The 27,351-nt window shown below is 41.0% G+C and overlaps 2 protein-coding genes across 2 annotated transcripts; both read right to left on the reverse strand.

The window, feature by feature from the left end:
- Window positions 1–3,467: 3,467 nt before the first annotated feature.
- Window positions 3,468–9,187, reverse strand: LOC101778276 (exocyst complex component SEC15B). Its single transcript, XM_004968655.2, has 2 exons — window positions 6,643–9,187; window positions 3,468–3,728 (listed from the first exon to the last, which is right to left on the reverse strand). The coding sequence occupies exon 1, from the start codon at window positions 9,104–9,106 to the stop codon at window positions 6,665–6,667; it is 2,442 nt and encodes an 813-aa protein (XP_004968712.1). The 5' UTR covers window positions 9,107–9,187; the 3' UTR covers window positions 3,468–3,728; window positions 6,643–6,664.
- Window positions 9,188–12,133: 2,946 nt separating this feature from the next.
- LOC101778678 (poly [ADP-ribose] polymerase 2) lies at window positions 12,134–19,087 on the reverse strand. Its single transcript, XM_004968656.3, has 18 exons — window positions 18,784–19,087; window positions 18,202–18,547; window positions 17,952–18,079; window positions 17,569–17,650; window positions 17,104–17,336; window positions 16,902–17,028; window positions 16,457–16,512; window positions 15,837–15,910; window positions 15,601–15,647; window positions 15,424–15,473; window positions 14,998–15,060; window positions 14,279–14,359; window positions 13,965–14,075; window positions 13,809–13,884; window positions 13,277–13,419; window positions 12,977–13,050; window positions 12,554–12,659; window positions 12,134–12,443 (listed from the first exon to the last, which is right to left on the reverse strand). Exons 1-18 carry the CDS (start codon window positions 18,865–18,867, stop codon window positions 12,348–12,350), a joined length of 1,977 nt encoding a protein of 658 aa, XP_004968713.1. The 5' UTR covers window positions 18,868–19,087; the 3' UTR covers window positions 12,134–12,347.
- Between the last annotated feature and the right edge of the window lie 8,264 nt (window positions 19,088–27,351).

The following is a 27,351-nucleotide window of genomic DNA, read 5'->3' on the forward strand; positions in this document are numbered from 1 at the left end:
CCTCTTCCCTTTATTCCCATCGGTTGGACCTTGCCTATCATCATCACAATAACTAGAATTGTTTTTGTACCGACTTGCAGAACATACAGGACATTTGTCCAAGCCTTTGAAAGTATCCCTGTGGTACAAGATACAATGGTTTAGACATGCATGAATTCTTTCCACCCCCATCGTGAACGGACTGACAAGCTTCTTTGCTCGATATGTGTTGGCGGGCACTCTATTTGGCTTTGGAAGCAACCAAGCTAAGAAATGCAGCAGATCATTGAAACTACCGTCGAACCAGCCATGCTTAGCCTTTAGAATCAACAGCTCAAGTATGAAACGAAGCACGGTCCAGTGTTTTGGACATCCCTTTGAATGCTCATACATATTGTCCTCCACTGATTTTTTTCACCATCTCAAAGTTTGCTAACCCCTTTGCGCTACCAACCAATAGTTCTACTTTGGTGTGATGCAACAACTGGCTCAGGAAATCACTATCATCAAGTTCATCGTCACCACTACTATCATAACCACCATATTCGTCATCACCACCACCATCGCCACCCTCGTCAACACCATCATCACCATCGGAGCCACCACCATCATCATCACCGTCACCCTCATCAAAAGAATAATCGTAAGCATCAAACTTCTATCAAACTAGACATCTTCCATGATTTAGTCGAGTAGATCCTGAGGTGTGCTTTCTCACCATGATATGTCTAGATCATGTAGTCTTCAACGAAACCTCAAACCATCACATGCGATCTTATTGTAGTTGTCTCCCTAAATACTCTCATGTTCTTGCAGGTTTTGCATAGACATGCCACCATCTTTGTCTTCTCGACCATTGCATTATTCTCCGAAACTTTAATGAATTTGTTAAGTTCTCCACAGAAATAGACGTCCGTTCTTCATGCTTCGTACATCCATGTCCTATCCATCTCTCTTAACAACAAAAAAAACTTACGCAAAATGAAAGTATCATCCATGTCAACTTGTTTTGTCCAAAAAAATCTTGAAAAAAAATGAAAGTTATATCATGCATGTGTCAATATAGAAAAAAACCAAATCTTCTTCTCTCTCCTCCATGGATCTAGGAAATTCATCATTTATGAATGAGGATAAAACATCAAAGTTGAGTCCAAATGATTAGATAATCTTGTTCTCCTACCTAAATAACCTAACTTCATCCAAAAGTTTGAGGTAAATGGAGCTCCAAATGGCTAATCCACACCTTGGAGGGATCTAGATCCATCTAGAGGTATATGGAACTCCATTTGAGCCTAAAACCTATGCAATAAGCTTCAAAAAGACAAGGAAATAGCATGAACTTACCTCCTATAAGCTCCAACTCCAAGGAAACCAAGTTGAAAACCTTCCCCCACCTTTTTTGCTTTTTTTGATTTTCAAGTAGCACCTCCCCGACTAGACTGGGTGCTGTCGTGAGGAGTAAGAAGATCTAGCTGTTGTTTTGTCACCCATTTCCAGGGGTGGGTCACCCTGCGACCCGTCCCTGCAAATGGTTCTCCAAGGGCGGGCCGGATGCTACAAGAATTCCCTCCACCCCATTTTGTAGGTGCGGGTGGCAATTTCGCACGCCTCTTGAAGAAAAACGGGGCACCCCTACAAATCATTTTTTAAGTAGTGTGTGTGCCCTGCAGAAGCGAACGAGGCGAATGCAAAGATGCAAGGGAGCCACGGATAGGTCTGACGCCAAAACAGAGCCCATAGGCACGGGCGCACGGCCGAGCCAACTGAAGGACCGTAGCTGGGAAAGAATAACGGAAGGGGCTGTTGCGGGCCTACCTATCAGATTTTAACTGGAATGGCAACTAAGGGAATGCAAATTTAGAATAGTGGCAATGAAGGGAAGGAAAGAATTTTGATAGTATTGAGGGGATCTATTGAAATTCTAGTGGTATTGAAGGAATTCACTCTTCAATTATCTACAACATGGGAGAATAACATCTGCAATATCAGAAAACAACATATGCAACATCATAAAATTTGACAGATTTTACCCTTAAAAATCTATCGACAGATAATTAAATAGACACTCCGTTATTAAGTTTTGATTGTTCAAATACAGTCCGAGCTTTTTTAAGGGGCCCCGTTTTAAAATATGTGAAGAACAAACTAATAATAGTACTAATGAAACTCTTAGATGTGGCTAAGGACTTGGGTTTGATTTTATTACTATGTGTAATCTAAATTGCAAGGTCACATATATCCCTTGACTCTTCTTTCCCGCAAAGTATAGTAGTAGTAGTTGATAGGGTTGATAGGTTAAGTTGCCTAAGATATGGCACCATCACAAGTATAGTCCTTGATTCATCATTTCTATAACTCCTTAAGTGCCCAATCCAGTCTATCTAAGCTCCTGAACTATTCCATCATGCAGCTATCATACTGCCCAATCAAAATCCATGATATCAGCTGGGCATAGCTGTTATACCGCCCAACCTAAAACTCCAAGTACTAGTCCACCTAAGCCTATATGCTGTACGACCAAAACCTCAAAAATCCCTAGGAAATTAATCAATAATTTCCTAGAATTTCCTCTAAAATCCAATTACCCAATCCATTAATTATTTAGAAATCTACTTCTAAATAATTAACAAATCATTCATCAATTATCCAGGAATTCACCCTAGAATACCCATCATCCTACTTCTTTCCAATTCCTTAGATATTTAATTGATTGATTGTTAGATTGGTTGTATCATTGTATGCTTGTGTAGCCGGTAGTACGACTAGACTCTGCCCTTAAGCTAAGGATCCAGAAGGCGTGAAGTCAGAACATGGTTAACCGAAAACACGCATTAAGGATATCCAACGAAGGCAAGTCTCAACTCCTTGATCATATTTATCCTATTGAGTATGAGAGTAAATAATATTACCAACTTAACTTGATATGCACTCCTTTTCAAAAGCATTTTCAAATACGTGCTTGCTAGTTATAACCCAGAGGACATATTAGTCCTTTTTTGCTATTGAAATGCCACATGCCATATTCATCCTAGGTAAAACGACTTATCCTACAAACCCCTCCTTCATAGACATGCTAAGCAAGTCAAGTCATGCCCCGTATATGGGGATAACACTCTAAATTCTCTCTAGAGAGGATCTAGCCCCTTTTATAAAAATATCATGCTTTTACAACATGAAAGATATAGGATATTTCTTTTGGGTGAAGTGTGAGTTAAAAGATGAAAGCTAGTAATGGAAACCCTAGTATGTGTTTTGGACATGGAAGTAAGGGGACAGCCTCAAGGGAGGATCATCCTGACTCAATGGAAGTAAGGGGACTGCAAAAGAAAACGCATATGCAGGCCGGCAACAAACAGTTGCACTCGCACAGAACGTAGGAACCATCAATCCGATCTGGTGAGGTTGCACAGAACTGGTACGCATGCTACTTGGCTGCATATTCTGACAAAGTGAGAATGACAAAGTGAGAATGAGACTGAACAGCAACATTTGATCTCAGTAATACAGTTGCTGAGCGCAATATTAACCATGCAAACTGATCACCTGTAAAGGTACAAACAAGGATCCTGTGCAGTTGCAGTAGCAACGGCAACTTGAGCAGTATTTGTATACCATAAAAAATCAACAGTCCAGATTTACATAGATCATGTAGTTCATTTGGTGTTTTGTATCTGAAAATCAACTAAGCAGATTATTGTGTGCTGTCCTTATGGTGCTCTTGTAGCAACTGCACCTGCCGATCCCTTTCCCTGAAAGAATGTAAGCCAACTGATCCCATAAATTTAAACTCTATGATAAAGGAACTAGTATACAGTTAACCAATAATATATGGGGAAGTAGAGGTTTCCTCCTTGATGTTTGCAGGATGAGTTTAAAAGAACAAACAACCAGAGATCAGTAACTAATTGTGGGTTTGCACAAGATGACTATTTTTATCAGGTTCAAGCATAAAACAGTGTGGCAAATTTTGAAGAAGAAAAAATATTGACGAAAATCAACAATTCCTAATTACTTTAAAATCTATGAATCTTTGACACAACAATAAAAAGTGATTGATTGGCAAAGTAAATGGTACAGCTTTATCTTATCTGAAACAAATAAGCTGATCATCAGTTCATCACCCTTTCAACATGAATCAATGTGCACAGGGTTGAACATTTTTTATCCCACGACCATGGCTGAAATTATGCGTGTGGATGGAATGTTTTTGTGCAATGACAATACATAGTTGATAGTTTACCAAAAGATAATGCCAACTTGTACCTCCTACGTTCTCTTTACAAGCGATATGGTAATGCTTATGTGAAAGGTGTCGAAGAATTGGTAGCATAGCATTGCACAATAATTGCAAGATGAGTAGAGTTAAGGGAAGCCAAAACAGTAAAAAGGCAATTCAGAAGAACCACCACTGTCACTGTTATGGGGCACTAAACATATTCTGATGACTTAAATTAGTTACAAAGATAGGGTTTACATAAAACATGACTTTAGATCATGGCGTAACAACCAAGATCTAACCACTAGTTAGCAGTAATCACAAGAAAAGGTTATTTCAATCTAAACGCAAAACTTAAGCAGGCCAGATTAGAAGTGTGAGCCATGGACAGTTACATGTCAGCTCTTCCTCTTAGGCCATGGACTGTATTTAAACATCATGTCAACAACACCAAGTCAGCTGACCAGAAACAGTTCCAGAACTTCTCTATCCATGAACTTTGATCGTCAATATAGATTTTCCTTAATATACTATAGAACACTCGCTTGTAAGCTAGACAAAGTAGCCATACACAGATAGTAAAGAATGGAACAAAACTGTCTAAATATGTTAACCCAAAAAAAACTACCAAGATTTCATAATTAACCGTCTGGATTAGCCTTGCAAAGTATGCATCACATGGCTGTTGGTACTATTTAGGCGGTGCACACAAAGACACTGCTATAATATACTTTTGACACATGACACTGGGAAGCCATAAAGCACAGACACAAAATAAAGTAAAATGCCTCAAGCTTGGCCATACAACTTGTACTGCTAATCTGCTATGCATGGTTGGAAACCCCATAAATTATTTTAAAAAAGCATAAACAAACAAATCTAATGCAGAACTGTTCACCATACATATGCTATTTGTAAAAAATTGTTGGAACTTGATTTTTCAAATCTATATACAATTGTCAAGCTATTCCATGTATTCCATAATTATCATGCCAAACTATCATTCTAAAAAACATCATCGAGTATCCACGTGTGTTAAGAAATCATATACCACATACCAATGTCATTAGTTAAATAACAATGTCAGGCACACTTGAATCCTAAGTGTTTGATAAAAATGCCAGGCACACTTGATCCTCAAGTGTTTAATTTAAAGCTATGCTTTATGTAGCATCATTCTACATAGAAGGGAATTGGATTGTGTATTCCCTATGGATCTGGTTTCTCTAAAAATATATTTCTAAATTGGTAGGGAAAATAATCAAATATCAAAAGCTATGTATCTAGAAAAGCCAAAATGAATAGTAATTTGGGATGGAGGGAGTAGTCATCTACCCTGTTAGCCACCATTGAATTTAATACATCCAAACAGCAAGGTAAATTGGACTCCAAAGCCCCAAAATGCAACCAGAAAAAGGAAGATAATTAATGTGAGGTGCTGTAGTTTTCGACAACATACACATACCACTATTCTACTCAAGACAAAACAGACATTGTATTCCTTTGAATTAGGTTTCTACATTATCTTTCAGAATTTGTAAAGATAATCAACAATGAGCTAAAGACGTTGAACAGACATTAGTTTTGTTTCAACGTCAAAAAACAATGTCACTTGTACTGTTCCCTCTATCCAATAATTTGCCAATCAATCCTTCAACTTCTAATCAAGTAAAAGTAGTGTCATCTCAAAGCAGCAATGGAAATCTGTATCTCTAATAAAAAGATACTGAGCCTAGCACAGTCGGTGAGAGTTGTCTATGTACACCCCCACACCGAGGCCTCTGACTTGAATTTGGGTGCCCACATAGTTCCTCCTAGGTTGGTCAACTTTTTTTTGTCGCAGGGAGGGTGGGGGGTACCTTTTAATAAAATAAAACAGTTCATAACAACCTACGAGGAACTAGGTGTTATATTGAGAAAATACAGAGTCCAATTCGTGATGAGGACTCGAAACTTAGGCAGTCTAGGTGTACATCCACACCCCCAACCAACCTAATTCATAGCTACTTATGAAACAGTCACTTTCTGGCAGTATAGTTGCAAGGATCTGTTAATCTCTTGCCAAAGCCACTTCATACCATCCAAAAGTTAATATCAAGTTTTCTTGTTCGCAAAACTAAGGAACTGAAGGAGGAAATAAAGTATCCCTCTTCCGAATAAATAATATAAAATAGTGAGCTTCGCAAAAGCACAATCTCCTCATGGGTGCAAAAATACCCATTATAAACAATCAAACATAAAAAAATGGCATATGATATCTTGATCATATAGTAAATGAGTGAAAGAACCAACAGGAAGATATCCACACATATGAAAAATGGAATCTAACATCAGCAAAATTACAGCATAAGATTAACAATAATTGAAACAGGCATAATGCACACCAGATACAGACTATTTCATGGAAATATGAGGATGTGAGGATCCAGGTGCATGTATTATCTTACAGCAGGGAGGACACAAGCAGATCTAGCTGGCTTCTCTGAGCCTCTTGATCAGGGTATCCAGAGATTTCTTCTTTGGGTTCTGCCGGGCACCCCTTGTTCCAAATGTTGAGAAATAACTCTCTGAGGTATCCCTAAACTTCTCCGAGATGATTGCAACCTTTCTATAATCTAGCTTGTTGTAGCTCTTTTCACGGATCACTGGATTTAGGAATGTCTCTGGGCTATTGCTCATAAGAAGATTCACCAGCTGTCTTGCCTCCACTAGTGCAGCCTTCATTTCATTTTTCACGGACTCTTGATCAGAGTCCGCGAAAAGGCTGGACATGCCGTCTGCAAATGCCTCAAACATTTTGAGATCAGTATCTATACCAGTAACTGCATTAGCATTGAACCGCTTTACTGAATCATTCAAGAAGAGCTCGACAATCCTCTCAGAGACGTGGGCAAGCACTGCCACAAGCACACGGCGGAGCACAGGAAGAGGGAGGATCTGCTGCGCAGTTGACGTGAGCGTCTCAAGGTAGATGATGACCTCATTCGCATACTCATTGCCACCAGGAGGAGGGTCATCAGCCATCCAGTTGACACCATCAGATTGCCGCATGAACTCATCAGCCTTGGCACGTAGTAACCGCAGCAGGAGTGCCTCTGCAGCATCACGTGACCTGCGAAGTGGGAAGTCACGCCGACCACGCTCCACAGCGCGCAACGGCACACCACACAGTTGAGCAGCATGGCGTGTGAAAAACTCACATGCCCGCTCCATGACTGTCATGTTAGCAGCAACCTGCATTGCCTGGGACACACTTAGACCACTGCCTGAATCCACAAGCTTCTGAATTGAGGCATCCACCACCTCAGAGAGGATCCGACCAAGGTACTTTTTCACTGCTGCATAGGTGTCCCCACCACCACCATGTGCCATGAAGCTCACAGAATCTTCAATGAATGAACGAACAATGCGGCAAATGTCTGGAACGGTGCATGAGAATGGTGCAACGTATGGGAAAGCTGGTGTGATGTCTGAGCTCTGAATCCCAAATGCAAGCACATTCATTGAGTACTCATACTCCTTCCTCATGAGCATCTGATCAAACTTATCAGCAGCCAGTGCCTCTGCCACCTGCCTACGGCAATCTGCAAGTAGCAAATCATGGTACTTGTCTCTGTGCTTAGCCAGAACATCGAGCAGCATCCCTACCGGATAACCATACCGCCGCATTGTGGCAGAAAGCAAAGCAGCATAATCAGTGATGAGAAGCAAGTGGTTTGCTGTCTGCATCCGGGAGAAGTTGTCCTCCATAACAGAGACCATCTTACCCACAGCGGCATCCCAGAGTGCATCTACATCTGGCCGAGATGTGAGCCCACCCCCTGTTCTAAACACCCGATCCTCAACAATAAAGAACCCAGCAATCTGCGAGAAGAACACCTGGTGGGACTCAAGGAATGGCGTTGCCGCAATGACATCAAAGTCCGATGTTAATTGCAGCTTCCTGTTCTCCAGGTAGTACTTCTTGAACCGCTCACCCAGCGCCAGCGTCTGGTGTATATGCATCGCTCGATAGAGCGGGGTAAGGTCAAACGAGGCTGCGGCAGCACCATCCGCCGCGTCAGCTGTTGCTGCAGCTGCAGCGAAATCATCGAGATCACCAACTCCATCATCATCCAGGGTGATGCACTCCTCCAGCGGGCGGTGCTTGGAGCGGAGCTCCTCCTGGCGCTGCCTGGCAGCAGCCGAGCGGCCAATGGCCACCTGGCCGAGGTGCCTCGACGCGGCACGGATGCTGACCATCCAGTCGGAGAACTCCCTGGAGATCTCGCGCTCGGCATGGGCGCGCACCGCAGGGACGACGCTGAGCAGCATGCGACGGAGCGTGGGGAGCGGCAGCGGCTCGGGCCCCGAGGCGAGATCACGGTCGATGGCGTCGACGGCGCGCAGGGCGAGGTAGAGCCCGTGGTTGCCGGCCTGGAGGTGCGCATTGGCGCGCGCCGCGAGCGCGAGCAGCCGTACGCAGCGGCGGGAGGAGGCGAGCGCGGAGGAGAGGTTCCCCGCGAGCGAGCGCGCGGCGAGGAAGGACTCGAGCGAGGCGAGCAGCGGGGCCGCCGAGGAGAGGAGCGCGGAGTGGGACGCGGAGAGGGAGCCCTTGAGCGCGTCGGCGTCGGCGAGGAGGGAGCGGAGGTCGTCGACGGCGCGGATGAAGTCGTGGAAGTGGGCGCGGCAGAGCTCCTCGATCTCGGCCTCCCGGTCCCGCGCCGCGGCGCGGAGCGAGGCGAGCAGCGGCTCGGGGCGGCCGCACGCGAACGCCCGGCGCACGAAGGGGCCCAGGTCCTCCCCGGCCGCGATGGCGGCGGAGAGCTGCGCGAGGTCCGCCTCGGACTGCGCGGAGGCGGACGAGCCGTGTCCGCCCCCCGCAGCACCGGCCGCCGACGGCGGCGCGTCGCCGGGGAGCTTGCGCCGCATCGAGATCTGATGGAGGCAGAGGGAGGGTAAGCAGATGAGTTGGGGGCAGCTCAGCAGTTGCCGAGTTTGTGCAGAGAGGAAAAAAAAAATGCTTGGAGACTAATCGACGAAACGGAACAGGAGGGGGATGGTCGGAGAAGGTGGGGGTTGGGTGGCTGGAAGTGGGTCCATGACGGGAACGCCCAATGGGGCCCGCATGTCGGTGAGTGTTAAAAGAAAATTGCTTGCGTGGTGGTGACGGGACGGAGGAAGCGGAGGTGACGGCATATGATTGTGTATGAACGATGAGTCGATGAACGCGGACGGTGTGGGACTGGTGGGTGGCAACCGGTAAGACGGGAGGTGGGATGGGTGACTGCAGGTGGGGCCAAGGGAAGGGGATGTTGGTGGGTACGGCACTGGACAGCTGGTCCATGTTGTCAGAGAGAGATGCGGGTCTGTTGTCTGCTGGTCAAAGGAGGTTGCAGACAATTGGAGTGAACGGTGACTGTAGATTTTTCTTAGTCCTTGAATAACTCGGTTATGTAACTATAGAAGTAATCGAAGTCGTTGTTTGATAGCGGTTTCTACCTATATTGCTATCCAATTAGCAAACACAAGAGGACCACGTGCGCACAGCATTCACAACAGTGATTTAGAGGGTATTGGGTTACAGGGCTAAACTTTAGTCCTGTCGCATCGGAGATTTAGATACTAATTAGGAGTATTAAATATAGTCTAATTACAAAACTAATTACATAGATGGAGACTAATTCGTGAGACGAATCTATTAAATCTAATTAGTTCATGATTTGAAATGTGGTGCTACAGTAACTATTTGCTAATGATGGATTAATTAGGCTTAATAGATTCGTCTCGCGAATTAGCTTAGGGATTCATTGCAGTTTTATAATTAACTTCTATTTAATCTTCCTAATTAACATCCGAACATGTGACAGTGCTAAACTTTAACACTAACCCCTGGAATTATACAGCCCGAGGGTTTGGTCGTTATCTGTCGTGTCATTGCGAGGGAGCGAGGGTGCATTTGGACCGTTAGCCGGATTGAGCTGTCGTTTGCTCGAAATGGCCAGACTAGCTCGGACGAGCAAAGCCGCACTTGCTCCTACGCAGCAATGGATATTATTTGTCATGTTTTGTAATTGAAAGAATAATAAACTGGAGAAAGTAATCAATATATATTTCATCCTTTTTCTTCCCTGTCTAATGTGTTCCCAGATCTATGGGCTATGGCCACATGGCTCAAGGCCGTTGAGGCAACTTTTAGCATGCCTTCAATTAATAAAATATAAGGATGTTTTAATGCTGAGACACGCAAAACTTATTCTTTCCTACTTAATTTGTCCTAATAGAAATCCTTATATTTTGGGACATGAACCCACTAGAAACAAACACAGGGAATTCTAAATATCACCAAACTAATCTACTACTCTAACTACTCCCTTCATTCTAAATATGAACCTAGAAAAGCTAAAACAACCTACAATTTGGAACGGAAAGAGTAGATAAAGAATCAACAGCGAAGCAAAAGATTCTGTGCACGGTAGGTTGGTAGGTTGCATCCGTTAGCAACCGTGCTAAGGAAGACTCTTCCATGCTCGAATTCAATCAGGTGTTGTGTATCCAGCTAGTGGACTTTGGATTCCGGAATGGGTTGTTACCTTATGCTTTTGAGGGTGTGTTTGGTTAGGGTGTAAGCTGTGGAAAAGCTGCTGTGGGCTATGAGCTGTGAAAAAGCTAAAAGCTGTTTAGTTGAAATAACTGTGAAACGGTAAGAAATATCTGCAATACCTTTGAAGGCCTGAGAGGCTGTTGATATGCAAATTGATCGTAAAACACTTATTCGCATGTAAATGACAATTTTAGAAAGGAAAAATTAAGTTTTAGAAAAAATTGTATCTACCATTAACATATGGTCCGATATTTGGATGGCTTAATTATTCGGCTAAAATAACCCTACTCAAAACCGGAAGAAAAGTCATGCCTGCATTTTGTTAGCAACGCCTGAAGCTTTGAACAGACTCCCAAATCAGAATATACAGTCGTCTACTCTCTACTTCAAAATCCAAAAATTACCGCGCATCTCAGCCTTCCATCCTCATCCAAAGTGACAGCCGAACAAGATTATGGTTCAAAGAAAAAATGTGAAAGAAAACAGAAAGAAAAAGGAAGAATCAGGAAGCATCGAACCACTCAAAGAAGGCATCAATCTATTGCTTGAAATCGTGGGAACATACGTCGATGGCAGCCCGCATCGAGCGCACATAACCAGTGGGCAGCCTGCATCGAACGCACATAACCAGTGGTTAAGTGTATAATTTTGAGGAAAAACTACCATTCACAGCTAGTAGAAGCAGATCGAGAACTGCTGCGAGAAATGAAAGTGGGGGTGTTTGGGAGGCATGTGCTAAATTTTAGCACATGTCACATCGGATGTTTAGACACTAATTAGGAGTATTAAACATAGCCTAATTACAAAACTAATTGCTCAACCCCTAAACTAAATATTGAGACGTGACTTTGTTGTGGCTAGTGGAGTCCATGATTTGACAATGTGGTGCTACAGTAACCATTCGCTAATGATGGATTAATTAGGCTTAATAGATTCGTCTCGCGATTTAGCCTAGGGGTTGTGCAATTAGTTTTGTAATTAGACTATATTTAATACTCCTAATTAGTGTCCAAACATCCGATGTGACAGGTGCTAAAATTTAACACCTGCTATCCAAACAGAGCTACTTTTGTTATAAAACCTCGTATACAGCCCACCCACCCATTTAATTGGCTTTTGACTTTTTTAAGGTAGCAAAAGCAGTTTTGAAAGTCAAACCAAAGAATCCTGATTCTCTTCCAATCCACATGGACTGAAGTGAAATTTTCCCCTATTCTTTGGTTCCCAAACGAGGCCTTAAAGGGCCATCACATAGCTGGAACAGATTTACATATGCAGGATATGTTGAAAAATGTGACCATTGGTTCATCGGGATAGTGGTTCTGAAGCACCTTAAGGCTATATGCATCATCAGATTCAAGCACATGAAACTGTTTTTTTTTTAACTTAAGCACATTAAATAAGCCAATAAACAGAAGATATAACTACATGGACGATGCACTGTGATGGTTCATATGTACAGTTGTACACTCAGCATCAGCCATCAAAAGGCTGGAAGCCTGGAACCACAACAAAAGAATATATGTTCTGCTAGTGGATCCTCGCAGTCTTCAAGCTTGCAAACAGCATCTACCGCCTCTTGAAGTTGAAGGAGACATGAAGGACATACCGCATTCTTATCTGATCTACATTGTACACTATGTATTCGTTGTACAGCAGGCTACCCTGCAACCAGGCAACAGTGTTTAACAGGTAAGCAAAGTCTTTCAGCAGCATATGGGATTTGCATTTAAAAACAATGCAGTTGTGGAAGTTCAGCGCATAAACCCACATACCCTTTTGGAAGGTTCCTGTTTAGGTTTCCCAAGGGGAACAACCACACCATCATTTGTGGTCTTAGACTCTGATAAGTCAGGTGCTGTTTGACCAACTCCTTTCGTGCTGCACCAGAATAATTGCTACCAGATGATTATTTATACTTTTGAACGTGCATGCAATTAATCAGTAAAGGATATAAAAACGATGCTGCTATCTTGTTTTAGCATGTCATGCAGTATGTCACAAGGGTATTGAGAGCCCTTCATGTGATTTTAGTTGACATCAGAGTTGTGCACTTAAACAGAGTAACCAAATTCTTTTATAATCTTGCGCCATTATATGTACTGGTTTAACATCAGGAATTGGCCATAAGGAATACCTAAAGGAAGGTTTACGGGAAAATAGTGTTATCATTAAAAGGTATTACATCAGTAGCTGACCTTAGTTTTCCCTTGGGCAAGTTATTAGCATCGTAATCTGCATTTAGCAGCTCATTCATATCACCCAATGCAACCTGCCAAATTGAAGTCAAATTAAATAGGCATTATCAAGAAAACTAAACTTAGGATGTAACTTCAATGATATCATTAATAATTTGCACGACTCTTGGTGATCACAATGACGCATGTATATGACAAAGTAGTGTAACAAACAGACAAATAGCACACAATCTGAGGCAGATAAAAACATTCATGAGTATATGAACTTTAACTCAGAGGTAACTATGACAATGAACAGACCTCACATAGAAGCAGTACTCCAGATCTAGATGCTTCAGAAGCATAGCAATAGTTTGCACTCTTCGAAAACATATCAGCAAAGTAAACACCCTTGCCAAACATGTAACCAGTTACAGGTGCTTCCGGAGGAGCAATTCGCAAACCTGGGGGGCAACAATAATACTCAGCATTCATCTATCTGATTGCCAACTTTTGAAGAGTGTAAGGTGGCACAAACTGAATTTGGCTTTTCCAAAGGAATGAATTACATTGTCAGCTCAATGCACTAACACACAAAAAAAATGGACATAGCAAGTTTACATTGTGCAGTAAAGCTTCAGACCAACATGCCATGAAAACGAAGCATTAAATCCATGCTAATAAAAATATATTGATATTTCTGTGAATGCATAAAACCCATATACTGATATGACAAGAGAAAAATGAGTAAATCACAGGCAATAACTCATGAACCTAGAAAGCTGAGTGAAGCCATCTTCAATAAGTATAGATAGAAGTGGCAACAAAAAAAATTGCAGATAACACGAATTACCCTGAGAAAGGATCCCAGCCCAGTTGCTCAACCGAGAACCATGCCACAGAAGCATCCTATTTCCTGTACTAGCAAACTGCATGAATACTTTGAAAATTAGTCATTTGACAATACTGTCCTTTTTGGTTATGTAAATATGATTAGAAAGATCCTCACCTTCTGAAACCGCTCTGTTTCACCATGCCTGAACACCTTAAATATTTGCACTATGTCCACAGTATAACCCGAGTGTGTTTTGCCATGGGTATTCATCAAATATGTTTTTATCTGGATAGTGGATATTCAGTAAAGATAGTGTATAACAAGCATAAAACATTCCACCATTCCAGGTCCATTGTGCTCATAGAAAACTGACAGTTGTTTATTTAAGGTTGAAATGTGTAAAGTAATCCTTTGCTAAATGTTACAAAAGAGAATTGCAAAGTACTATTTTCATAAATGGAGCTAAAGACTGCAAGTAGTTTAATTACCATGGAGTATTCTTCTGAATTGGCTTCAAGAGGTGTGAAGTCACAATGAAGTTGCTTGTATCGAGCATATAGTGGATCATCCTACATATCAAAGCATATTATGGTTATGCTCCAACATGTGCAAGTATAGCAACCACAACAAAAAAATTTACTTAAATAATTTCAAATTATGCCACTTACTATAGCAACAAGTAAAATTTCATATTTGCAATCAGAGTAAAATTCACAACTCTACAGAAACTTTGGCATAACTCTCAGAACACAACATATTTCGGTTTGAGTCCACAACTATATGTACTATGGCTAAATGATTCAACAATTCCCATCTGCTGATTACTGTTAATTGTGAGGGAATCTGATGGGTGGAAGGCTGGAAGATAATATGTGGATTTTTCGAGTTCTAAAGCATATAGTTTTGTGGTAGTTTAACAAAACATGTACATATTGCTAAATTTACTAACCAATAATCAAATTAAAGAAAAAATAACTATTTAGTTAGAATATGATATATTATAAAAGTAAGCAAATTAGCATTTAATAAGAAAGAGATGATGGGGTCTCAGGGGTTAAATGGTCTTTTCAGATGTCCATCATGGCCAGGCATGGCATAAGTGATTCAATTTAAAGGCAATGGGACTTAAGAGATGTCAAATATGTACACATCGGCCATTGGAGCAATGTCATATAAAGAATTTTGACCCATTAGCGAAATGACATACCTGGTCACTTGAATCATCCTCCAGAAGCTTGGTTGCAATCTCAATTTCACCAAGGGCTTCAACCTTAAAAAAGTGTAAGATAACAATGTGAGCGGATTCCATGCAAACATGGATCATAGGAAAGAATAGTCCAGGTAAGATAAAATTGAATGATGGAATATTAAAGTTTACTTCATTCAGCCATTGTGGTTGAACTTTGATAAGAATGGCAGGTAGGTTTCATCATTGCACATATTAGAGGAGATTAACATAAGTCTTAACATAGGAATTAGGATATCAATACTCCAATAAACCAATTGAGTCTCTTGGTCTATCTTTAAAAGAATCACTGTTTCTTACTGAAACATAAGAATTGAAAATAAATCTAAAAAAAGAGGATTGAAAATAGTATCATGTTAGAAAAAGTTAAAGACAGTAGTTTATTACCATTTCCAGCTTAGCTTTTAGTTTCTGAGGAGTGTCGATAATAAATTCACCTGGCAAATGCTATTTGTTTGAAGGTCAAGTGCTCCTCAATTAAAAGAAAGCCCAACATGGTGCTGGACGAGTGGATGTACTATATTATTATGTAAAGGTCAGTAAGCTATAAAGTTTGAAACTTACGCATCTTTCTGAAACCAAAGTCATGAGGAATCACGGTGTAGAATTCCCTGCGACCAAAGGCAACATAAGGAAATTTCAGTAAGCTTGCATTAGTAACTTGGGATTAAAATAATAAAATGTATGGTCAAAACATATTGAATACATTCAAATGCAGTAGAATGTCAAAACCTGGCATCAGATTAACCCTATGCTATACATGCTGTCAAATAAAAAGAAACTTATAGGCTTACGCTTACCCAGTCAATTGCTCAAGTTGTCTCCTATCTGCCTTTGAAATAACATTGGATATCCTTTTCAGAACATCATAACCCTGTGGAAAGCTAGAAAATGTTACCATCAAAACAGAGGGGGAGGGAAAAGAACAAGCATGGGATAAATTTTTCATGTCTCCCGTATGCGATGGTATAAGCCTACAGTTCACAGAACTTTTGCAATCTATGGTCTATTTAAGTTATTTACCTATAAGTTTGTAAAAATGTAACCTTATGTTATATTCCGCGTTTTGGACATCAACAGTCTCCAAAACAAAACTTTGACTTGTACTTTTTGGAAAAAAAATGCTTATAAAACATTGCAAGATATACTTTTATGAAGCCACATTTCAAGACAAATCTAGCCATATCATTTTCAAATATCAAAACTCAACACATAAAAGTAATATGCAACAAAAGTTTGGAATGGTTGATTGAAGGCAACTCCAAAGTTTCACTTATTTGTGACTGGAGGGAGTACTTTTTCACTTAATTTATTAGATAGTTCAGTGAAAGTCATATGCCAACTGTTGTTCAGCTTGCAACATTATGTCCACAATGAATTGATAATGCAATTCCCAAATAAAAACTTAAACACAACTCACCTTAAGTATTGTAGATTTGCTTAGCTTTCCAAGGGGAAGTTTATCAGCATTATAACCTAATTGATTAGGCAAAATGAATCAGTGAATGCTAATGCTACATGAAATAGCAACATGAATATACTTTTCAAGTTTCAACATAAAGAAATGCAAACTGTCGACAAAGATAGTACAATTCCCACTGTTTGACCAATGGCAAATAAATTTTACTCCCGTGTTTTAATCTCAGTTTTACATTTTCCCCTTTTGAAACTATAGGTATCACAGTTATAATTCCCTCATTATAGGATCTAACATGTACTAAACTAACCATAGCCACAGAATTCGGGGACACCCCCAGGATGCTGTCCCAAATCAAGGGTCATGGATGACAATTTCACAGATCATCGATTTTTTTTGTAACAATGTCCATCATCATATAAATACAGCTAACAACAAAGCAACTTACCTATTTCCACCATTTGCTGCTTCATCATGCTAATATTGCATATCAGGGATATGAATTGTGCAATCCGAGTTTCAAGTTTTGTCTCTTTTATCTGATCAGTAATGGAATCTTTCTTCTCAGTCTTATTCTGGGCCAAATAAGAAAAAAGGATTAAACCCAAGACAGACATTAAAAAGCAAATCATTTGCTGAGTAAAACTTACTGTTTCCTTATCAGTTTCGCCATAGTCCATTTCAAGCCAAGTGTATTTCTTTGCATAACATTTGAAGTTCTTGCGGTCGGACCAAAGGTTGTTAGTTTTGTCCTGAAACTTCCCCTCAAATTCATATATTGCCTGGTCTCGTGTTGAAAAAGGACCATGTACTTTATCTTGACCTCGTGCCCCTACTCTCCCCCATCTATTGTAAACCATGAAGCTTCCACCACCATCAGATTCTACGATTGAGTGGCACCAGTTAACACTAATCTAATACAAGCCATCATTCATACTTTCATAGATAAAAGAATTAACATCAGTAAAAGTTGTACTGAAGAAATTAAGAGCTGAAAGGGAAGTTCCAAAATTTCTAGAAAGCATAATATTTTCATGGATCAATCACTCGGTGCGATTTCAAATAAACTGAAGAGGCATTCCACGTTTGCACAAATAGTGATTTGTAGGACAAACCTAAAACTTGGATGATATAGAACTTATTGTTGTTGTTTCCAACATTAGTCTGGTTCAAGGTGGCATCATAGATATCATCACCCTGTAGAAAAACATGCCAAATAGAAATATAAGAAAATAATTATTGAAGCAAAAAAAATCCAATTCATTGCAGATCAGTTTCAAAGTATTTAATGACTTGCAACTTGCAAGAATACATGGCTTGGCATAAGTAATACAAATGCAAATTACATACTTCATTCTGGAGATCTGGTATTTGCTTTAAATTCAACTAATTTGCATACCGGGTAGAAACTGAATAAACCATGCCCTCAAGAAAAAGTAACTGAATAAACCATGGAAACTGAAACGTACACACACAAGGTAAAAGGTAAACAACATACCACTTGCAAGACATGATAGTTCACTTTTATGTGATCAGGAATGTGCTGATCCAGCACTGCAGCACCCTTCTTCGTGGCTGTAACCATCTTCTCCTTTTTCACCTCCTCCTCAACCTTCTCAACACCACCTGCAGCAAACAATTACAGAAACAAACTATACCCCTCTCTTTAATGAATGGACCAACTTCCTGCCATGTGCCATCGATTTGAAATTAAAGTTATAAAAACAAAAAAAAATAGATCAAAAGACCTTTTGGAGCCCTCTTCTCGTCCTGAACACCATCTGTGGCATTAGCAGGGGCTGACAGCAACCTCTCGATAACATCCTTCTTGTTCCCATTTGCTGCCAGTCCCCGTGACTTGGCCAATCCTTGCAACTCGCGGTAGCTCATGCCCTCTAGCTTTGCCACCTCCAAAGAGGCGTCGCCGCTCCCCTCTTCCTCTCCATTTCTGGACCTTTTCCTTTTCTTGTTGTCCCCGCCGTTCCCTTTGCCATCCACGACCATACCATCTGCGGCTATCCCATCCCCATCTGCTGCCGCAGCAGCAAGCGCGGCCTTCTCCTCCTTGCGGATTGCGGCGTCCAGCCTCCGCACCTGATGGAAAAGGCATCGGGGGCACTGGAGTCACAAATACTATCTCGAGCGCATCCATACGCTCACGCAGTAGCAACCTAGCACAAGCATAGCACGTGTGCGCAACCGCACGAGTACATGGTGCGTGCGCTCATTCGCCCGGCTGGAGTGCGCGCGCGGCAGCAAAAATCGAGCGCGAGTCGCAGCGGATTGCGGGGGCGGCGTGCCACGAATTGGGGAGAGGCGGGAAGACTCACGAGGGCTGGCTTGTTGCCGGAGTCGTCGAGGCCGCGGCGCTGCAGCTCGGCGCGGAGCTCCTCCACCCGTAGCCTCGCCGACATTTCCTCCTCGGCTCCTGGGTTCCCGAAGAAGGTTCGACCCCCCGGGCGGGGGCGGGGGCGGGGGCGGCGGTCGGGTGGGACTGGTGGGAGGGGAATGGCGGGCGGAGGGGGAGAGGAGTTGGAGTTTTTGGCTCGCTCTCGATGGGTTTTGGGGGCGGGTCGCCGGGGGTTTTGGTGGCGGGTTTCCTTCGGTGAGAAGAAGGGGACGGGAGTCGTGCTGGGGAAGGAGGTGGGCGGCGAAAGGAGTCGTGGGGGAACGGCCAAAATGTTGGGGAGACGAGCGGGAAAATGAAAGTAATTGTGGGAGGTTTTTTTTTTTTCCTCAAAGTAGTATAGCCTTGTTTAGTTGCCCAACTTTGTGCAACCAAAATTACTGTAGTGCAACTGTAGCATTTCGTTTGTATTTATAAATTATTATTCAAATATTGACTAATTAGGCTTAAAAGATTCGTCTCGCAAAGTACAACAAAACTGTGCAATTAGTTTTTGATTTCGTCTACATTCAGTACTCCATGCATATACCACAAGTTTGATGTGATGGGAAATCTTCTTTTTCATAGTACCAAAGTTGGAATTTGGGAAACTAAACAGGACCATAATCCTCTTTCCCTTGCTGCACTCCAAGTAGGATTCAAAAAAAAAGGAAGAACCATTTGGATCAGCTCCAGGCACTTCACATTCAGACATTCAATATTCATCATACTTTTTCCTAAACGCGAGGTGAGTATCATATAAAGGGTGTTTTTAGTTTCCCATATGGAAAGTGTGACAATACCACATAAAGTGACGGCCTGTGTTGGTTGGACCTGAATCGATAATTGGTCAGTTATTTTGAAGCTAGATTGGGTTAGACCTATAATATTTTTATGTTTTCTTGAGTTTCCGAATCAAAGTTGTGGTTCAAATTCGCTCCACCCTGCAGGTAATACAATGGCGCGAGAATCTTAGGAGGGGGGGGTTGTTTGTTTATTCCCTCCTAAAATTCTTGTCACATCGAATGTTCCTAATACTAATTAGGAGTATTAAACATAGACTAATTACAAAATCAATTGCACAGATGAAGACTAATTTGCGAGACGAATTTATTAAATCTTATTGGTTCATGATTTGACAATGTGATGCTATAGTAATATGTGCTAATGATGGATTAATTAGGTTCAATAGATTCGTCTCGTGAATTAGCCTCCTTCTGTGTAATGAGTTTTATAATTATCTCATATTTAGTCCTCCTAATTAACCTCTGAATATTTGATGTGACATGAATTTTAGTCCAGACTAAAGATCCAAACACCCCTTAGCCTAACTCATCAAAATGAACTACCGAGTTGAGTAGCCCGCTATCAGGTTTACTCCTGAATATGAATATAGAGTGGATCATTGTCTAATATACGGAGCAATTTAAAATTAAATTATAGATAAGTAACATTCTTTAGCATAATTAATTGTACCTACTAATTAGCAACCTCAAATCATGATCTTCATGGAGATAGTTGTAATAGATATACCATTTTCTTAGTTACGAGCTTCGAGTGAGAGGAAACGGAACAACAAAATATCAAACATTTTAATAACATGACCACCAAGAACCGCTTTTTATACAAGAACTACTCGTCGCTTGCAATGTTTGTTTTTATTGAAAACACCTAATTTCGAATCCGACCACTACCAACTGAAAGTGATCAATATATTTGGTAAACCTAAATATTTTCATTCCCAATTATCCATGACAGCCACATATGATAGGGATGAAAATGATCGGGAATAGTTAGAAATTTGTTTTCATATCTACATTTCTTTTCAAAAGCAAAGTCAAACATGATGTTGCTAGAAACAAATACAGCATCGATATCATACAGAGATCAAGAAAAAACTATCCTACAAAAAAACATTCAATATCAATCGAAAATTAGTAAATTTAAGCCAGAACATCGAAGTGCAACATAATACATACTTAGAAACAACCAATCAAGTGATCTACATTTTATAAGTTACATATTTCAGAGTCCCTCCATCGATCAATGTATGGTGTATTTTAGAACCTGAAAGATTACAAAAACTACATTTTGACCATTAATTTAACCCACATGGTATTGTCAATTGCAACATTGGTGTAAAAGTATTAAGTATTCCAATTATTAGTTTTTTATATAACTTTTGTGCACTTAAGGTGCATATATATAATTAACTGATTGTTTGTGAATATTTGTAAGTTTGACCTCCTTTTTAAAATAAAACGCACATTGCGAAGATGGATAGATGGGGTTACACTCGTAGGACAAATTCAGAGCGTCGTGTCTAGGTTAGCCCCTTTTCCTCTTGCACGTGGTTAGGTAATTTATTAATTATTTACTAAATACAAAAAATTCTAGTGGTTAGAGCTCCTGAGCAGCACCCAACAGATTCCGATTTAACTTCCTGTGGGAACGAATTTGGATTAAAAAATATAAAAAAATAGGTAGACCTTCCCCAACTAACTTCGGGCAAAAAAAACATGAATAACAACATTAGTAGCACAGATTTGTATGGGACCTTCCACTTTTATTTCCATCTCCAGCAAAAAGGGCCTCTCACTATTCCCAATTTTTGCAAGCTCCAATTCTTGGTTGAACTCAATGACAAAAGAAAGTTCGTGCACACCACAAGACACCAGAGTTTTCACGTACAGTTAGTTGCTTCAAGTCAACCCCCGATGAGAGCAGACGTCGAACCTTCGATGTCGTGCCAGCTGCTCCGCCTGAGGGGCGTGTTTACGTACATGAGCGGTGGGCGCGCACGAGCCGTGCTGCTTGTTCAACTGCCCGCACGGCCACACGGCAGCAGCCAGCAGCATGGGACTGTTCGCTTCAGCTTATAAGTCGGCTGAAAAGCTGAAACGGCTGATTTGTTGTGAGAGGAAAATACTGTTTGGTGGCTGATAAGCCAGCTGAATAAGCTGAAGCAACGATCCAATGGGCCGTGCGGCCGTGCCAGCCTGCAATCTCAGGATAGCAATCAGACACCAGCAGGACGAGTACAGAAAATTCAGTGGACTGAAGTTTAACGGTGATTGAGCAGGATTTGCCACAAATCAAAACTAAAGGGGTGTTTGATTTTTAGTCCGGACTAAAATTTATTTCCCATATTCAGAGGCTAATTAGGAAGATTAAACATGAGCTAATTATAAAACTAATTACAAGACGGAGGCTAATTCCCGAGACGAATCTATTTAGCCTAATTAATCCATCATTAACACATGTTTAATGTAGCATCACATTGTCAAATGATGGACTAATTAGGCTTAATAGATTCATCTCGCAACTTAACCTCCATTTGTGCAATTGATTTTGTAATTAGTCCATGTTTAATACTCCTAACTAGTATCTAAACATTTGATGTGACAGGAATCTTAGGAGGTTCTAAAGAACCAAACACCCTCTAAAAGATGGCATCAGTGACAGAGGGCACACGACACAAAAGTTAGGAGGATCAGTGCAACCCCTCCTGTTTCTTCAAACAAATCTCAGTGTAAAGATGTTACCTAGGATCCGGATCCTCTGCCCTAATGACTCTTAACAGGAACTGAAGACATGACTACATGGAAGATCAAGGGGGTGTTTGGATACGAGGTGTTAAACTTTAACAGTGTCACATCGGATGTTCTATAAAACTAATTGCAGAACCCTGTGCTAATTCGCGAGACGAATCTATTAAGCCTAATTAATCCATCGGTAGCAAATGGTTACTGTAGCACCACATAGTCAAATCATGGACTAATTAGGCTTAATAGATTCGTCTCACGAATTACACTCCATCTGTTCAATTAGTTTTGTAATTAGCCTATATTTAATACTCCTAATTAGCATCCAAACATCTGATGTGACGGGTGTTAAATTTTAACACCCTGTTGCCAAACAGCCCCGAAGAGGCTGGAGCACTGGAAACCTGGAACCACATCAAAATGTCTGAGGCTACACTGTTGGAGAACCGACCTTTTGTACCGGTTAGTGACCCCACTTAGTACCGGGCGTCTGACTGGTACCGCTTGTTCGGTACTAAATGCCACGCCATTTAGTACTGGTCGGTAGTACCAACCGGTACTAAACTGCGAGACACGTCGCGCTGTTGCGGATGAAAGTTTAGTACCTGTTGGTTTTACCAACCGGTACTAAATGGTTATTTTTTCCTTTTATTTTAATTCGTGGGTTGGTTAGTATTTGTATTAGTGTAGTATATCCATTTGCGTGTAGTAGTAATATTATGTTAATATATATATATATATATATATATATATATATATATATATATTGATCTAGAATATAGTAAAGTTTACATACATTATATTTACATAATTTATATACACTTCAAATATTACAAGTGTTCTGAATATGCACTATGCGTCATCATCCGAGTCCTTGATTGTTGACCCACACTTGTTCCATCATAATAGAATTCTCCCTTTGGATTTACGACCTCCTCCAAAAGGAATCCACATAGTTATTCTTAAATTGTTCTGAGTCGTTCTAGGACGATGAGATCTTCTCTCATTTTAACAATCTGTCACGTGCAAATTAACATCATCATTTTAAACCAATATACGTGCAGATTGAAAAATATTGAAGTTGTATGAATTGTGTTTACGTACACGGTTCCTACCTTTCTTGGGACCTACAATGCCGTGAATGAACTCACAACAGTAGTATCCACATAAGTTGTTTCCATCCTCTTGCCTCAAGCACTAAATATGGAAAAAGGAGTTATGAAATATTCAAGCAGTCGTGATTTTTAAAGAAATGACATGCACTAGATGTCCAAATTAAAATCATACCGGAAAGTTATCCCTGATATGAAGTTCTTCCTTGAATGGTCCTGGGTGTTTTTTTTATGAAGTGAGCCCATACCCTGTTAAGCGCATTTACGAGGCTTTGGTACTCTGCTTTTGGTTTCCTCTTTGGGTCTAGCAGTATGATGTGGCTTCGATCAGTATCCAGTGGAACCTGTTCATACACACACACACGCAATGTTAGATATAATAATTATTAACTTAAACGGATGATGAAAAAGGGATGTATGACTCATTGAAACTTGTACGGCAAAAGTATGTATTGCATGTGATGCTATTTATCCAGGAAGTTGAAAATAGTCTTCATAGTCCGATTTGGCCATTTCATTAAGCATTCCTCGTTTATAACATGCGGATCCATGAAGCCGACATGATAGTATTGTTTTCTCTAGCAATGTTGAATCTTCATTCTGCATGATACAAAATAAAAGAGGGGATGAGACGGCGCACAATTAATGTAGGAGCTAGGATGTAGATATCAGAGCAAACACTTAGGGGGTGTTTGGATCCCCGGGCTAAATTTTAACCCCTATCACATCGAATGTTTGGACACTAATTAGGAGTATTAAACATAGGCTAATTACAAAACCAATTTCACAATCCCTAGGCTAAATCGCGAGACGAATCTATTAAACCTAATTAGTCCATGATTTGACAATATGGTGCTACAGTAAACATTCGCTAATGATGGATTAATTAGGCTTAATATATTCATCTCACGATTTAGCCTAGGGGTTCTGCAATTAGTTTTGTATTTAGCTCATGTTTAGTCCTCCTAATTAGCATCCGAATATCCGATGTGACACGGACTAAACTTTAGCTCCAGGATCCAAACACCCCCTTACAGAACCCATGCACTAATGAGGGACTTGTCAAGGACGTCTTGATGGTACAAATACCGTAGACTTTTAAACTCAATCCATATGTTATCTAGCCCTCGAAAGTAATCACGATCTTGAACCCGAGCGACGAACATGATCCGTCCATCTGCAGCAGCCTCCATGTACCATTTATGAAATACATAAAATTTTGTTGGCAGTGAGGCACCAACTGTGGCCGCACAAGAGGTCCCCCAACTTAAACTCCCATTTACCAGCACCTGGGTGAGTTTCGATATCGCCCCCCCCTTCGAGTTGCTCTTTTGTGAGATTGATCTCAGCAATCCATTGAGTTAGAATCTCATCTTCTTTTAAAAACAATTTGAGTGGATCGATCGATTGCTGAGATTGTTCTCCAAGCTGGGGAATGGTGGACCGTCATCTTTTTTCCTTCTCAAATGCCTTTGTGATTGAGCGATCATAGTCTGAGATGGGTTCTTTCACCACTTTTTTAACCACCAGGGATTTAAAGTATTTCTTCGTTACTTCACCAATTGGTGGTTCCTTGGGCTTCTTCTTTACCCCAAAGTGAGCAGCAACCTCAGCCATAGATATCGCATGATTTTCCTCCAAGGTTCATTCATATGGAAGCTTCCGAGGTGGAGGCTTTGCTTTCTTAGGAGGTGGGTTCTTCTTCTGCTTCGAAGGTGGCGGGACCAAAGCCTTCAAGTTTTTCTTCTTATGAAGTGGAGGCTGAGGTAACGGTGGACTCATGCTTTGGTCCCTTGTAGCTGGTTGGGATGATGGACTCATGCTTTGGTCCCTTGGAGTAGGTGCATCCTTGGATGGTGGCGTTGGTGATATGTGCCTTGAGCTCTGAGGGGATGATGCAAGAATTGTGGCTACTTGCAGAAACCTTATGTAGCGCTTGGCCCACCAAATCCAAGTGTGGATGGCGTGTCCCAGTTCGGTTTCACCATCGCCTCCAAGGATCTCGAGGTCCAGGTCTTCCCATCCTGTTTCCACTCAGTCAGCCTAGACTCTAGCATATCCTTCAGGAATCTGCATGCCATGAATTGTCCCACCTGGTACCGGTACTTCAGCAATACCGTGAGCCACTAATTTGACCGTTTTCCTCACCGGAGTAAGAAACTCACATGGGGTCCTCACAGTGATGTCGTCCATGGGGTAGTGTTCGTTGTTACCCGCAACCATGTCAGACGATTCTTCTACTGGTTTGGAACTCCGTGGAAACGACGCTGCTATGACGCTGGGAAGTGGGGCTTATTATATCCACATTAGCACCTGATGCAGCTCCTGCTTGGCTAAGTGCTAACGCCTCTTGAAGCTGATCCATTCTTTCATTAGTCGAAGCTACTTGTTCTTCTAGGATACACAGCTTCTCTTCTGTTGCGACCTTGCTTCTTCTTTGATGTTTGTAAGACTCAATATCTTCACTGAAACCTTTCTTCCGTGGAACTACACCCATGCCTTGTACACATCCAGTGCGTTCCGGATTCCCAAGTGCATAAGTCAGCTCGTCTTTATCTCTGTCAGGCTTGAAATTTCCTTGTCGTTTAGCCTTTAGTACATCCTCCAACCTGGTGAATTCTGCTATTAATGCATTGATAGTAATAAACGATCCATCTTCCCTATTTAGTGTGCTGCCATGAGCGTAGAAAAAGTTCTTTGCTCGCAATGACCAATCGAGAGTTGCTGACACGATTCCTCTTTCCATTAGGCCATCTTCCATCCTCTGTCATTTTGGCATCGCCATCTTATAACCTCCTTGGCCAAGACGATGATAATGTTTCTTTTTGCTTGCATTATCTTTAGCTTGTACAGCTTGCTTTTTGGCATCTTTCGATAACTTGTATTGCTTGAATGCTTCCCAATAAGGTGCTAGCTTTTGGAACTTATTCTCCAAATCTGGTTCGATGCCCTTCTTGATAAAGTCTTTGTGCAAGTTTTTCTTGTACGTCTAGAAAGCAATTGCCATATTCCTAAAGGCAAATTCCTTCAGTTCTTTTGCTTTCGCTTTTGGATATGTGAAGTGCAGTATCAACTGTTGCCAACACAATTCCTTCTCTCGCTCAGGGAACGAGGTCTTCAGGTGCATTAGTAAGTGTGGTTGCTCTCCATTTTTTAATGCTTATGGGGATGTTTTCTCGAATAATATACCCACATTGATTGACAAATGTCGTTAACACATCGGGGGGGGGGGGAGTGATTGGTGTGCCTTCCTTATCGACTTCTGTGATGATGGTACGCCCCTTCAACTTTTTCTTCCCGCCTCGTTTCTGTTTAGGCCGTGATGAGGATGTAGATGGCTACAAAAAAAGATGCATTAATTATAACCATTGTTGATAGGTAGAGAATTGAAATCATGTACATGTATATAGTGATTCATATACCTCGGCAATTTCTTCCTCCTCTTCAACTTGAGCATCATCACCGCCATCACCAGTCATATTTAGGTACTGGCTGCCATCATCCTCTTTGCCTGAAGCTTCATCTACTTCTGCGTTCTAGTTGCTGCCTTCATTAATAATATTTTGAATGAACTCCTCTTCGTCCCTGTCTCCCATTTTAACTAGTAGAAGAAAAAACAAGGTATTTAAAAAGTAATTCTGAATAAATGATTTCTCAATGTATAAGAAATAATTACTAAAAGAAATAATTAATAAAAAACTATATTGTTATCTTCCATATTAACAAGTAATTCTAACCATTACTAAAAGAAATAATTAAGAAAGTAATTGTAAATAGAATGAAACTAAATTTAACAAAAGAAATAATTATAGGCATCATGTAAGTAAGTTTCCATGTCATTTTCAGTAATCTTAA

This window comes from Setaria italica, chromosome V, assembly GCF_000263155.2.
Source record: "Setaria italica strain Yugu1 chromosome V, Setaria_italica_v2.0, whole genome shotgun sequence".
In the NCBI taxonomy this organism is placed as follows: domain Eukaryota; kingdom Viridiplantae; phylum Streptophyta; class Magnoliopsida; order Poales; family Poaceae; genus Setaria; species Setaria italica.

Coding starts and splice junctions, on each gene's coding strand:
- LOC101778276 (XM_004968655.2), bottom strand. CDS start 9,106: ATGCGGCGCAAGCTCCCCGGCGACGCGCCGCCGTCGGCGGCCGGTGCT.
- LOC101778678 (XM_004968656.3), bottom strand. CDS start 18,867: ATGTCGGCGAGGCTACGGGTGGAGGAGCTCCGCGCCGAGCTGCAGCGC. Junction 18,548..18,783: donor CCGGCAACAAGCCAGCCCTC/GTGAGTCTTCCC, acceptor CTTTTCCATCAG/GTGCGGAGGCTGGACGCCGC. Junction 18,080..18,201: donor CGAGAAGAGGGCTCCAAAAG/GTCTTTTGATCT, acceptor TGTTTGCTGCAG/GTGGTGTTGAGAAGGTTGAG.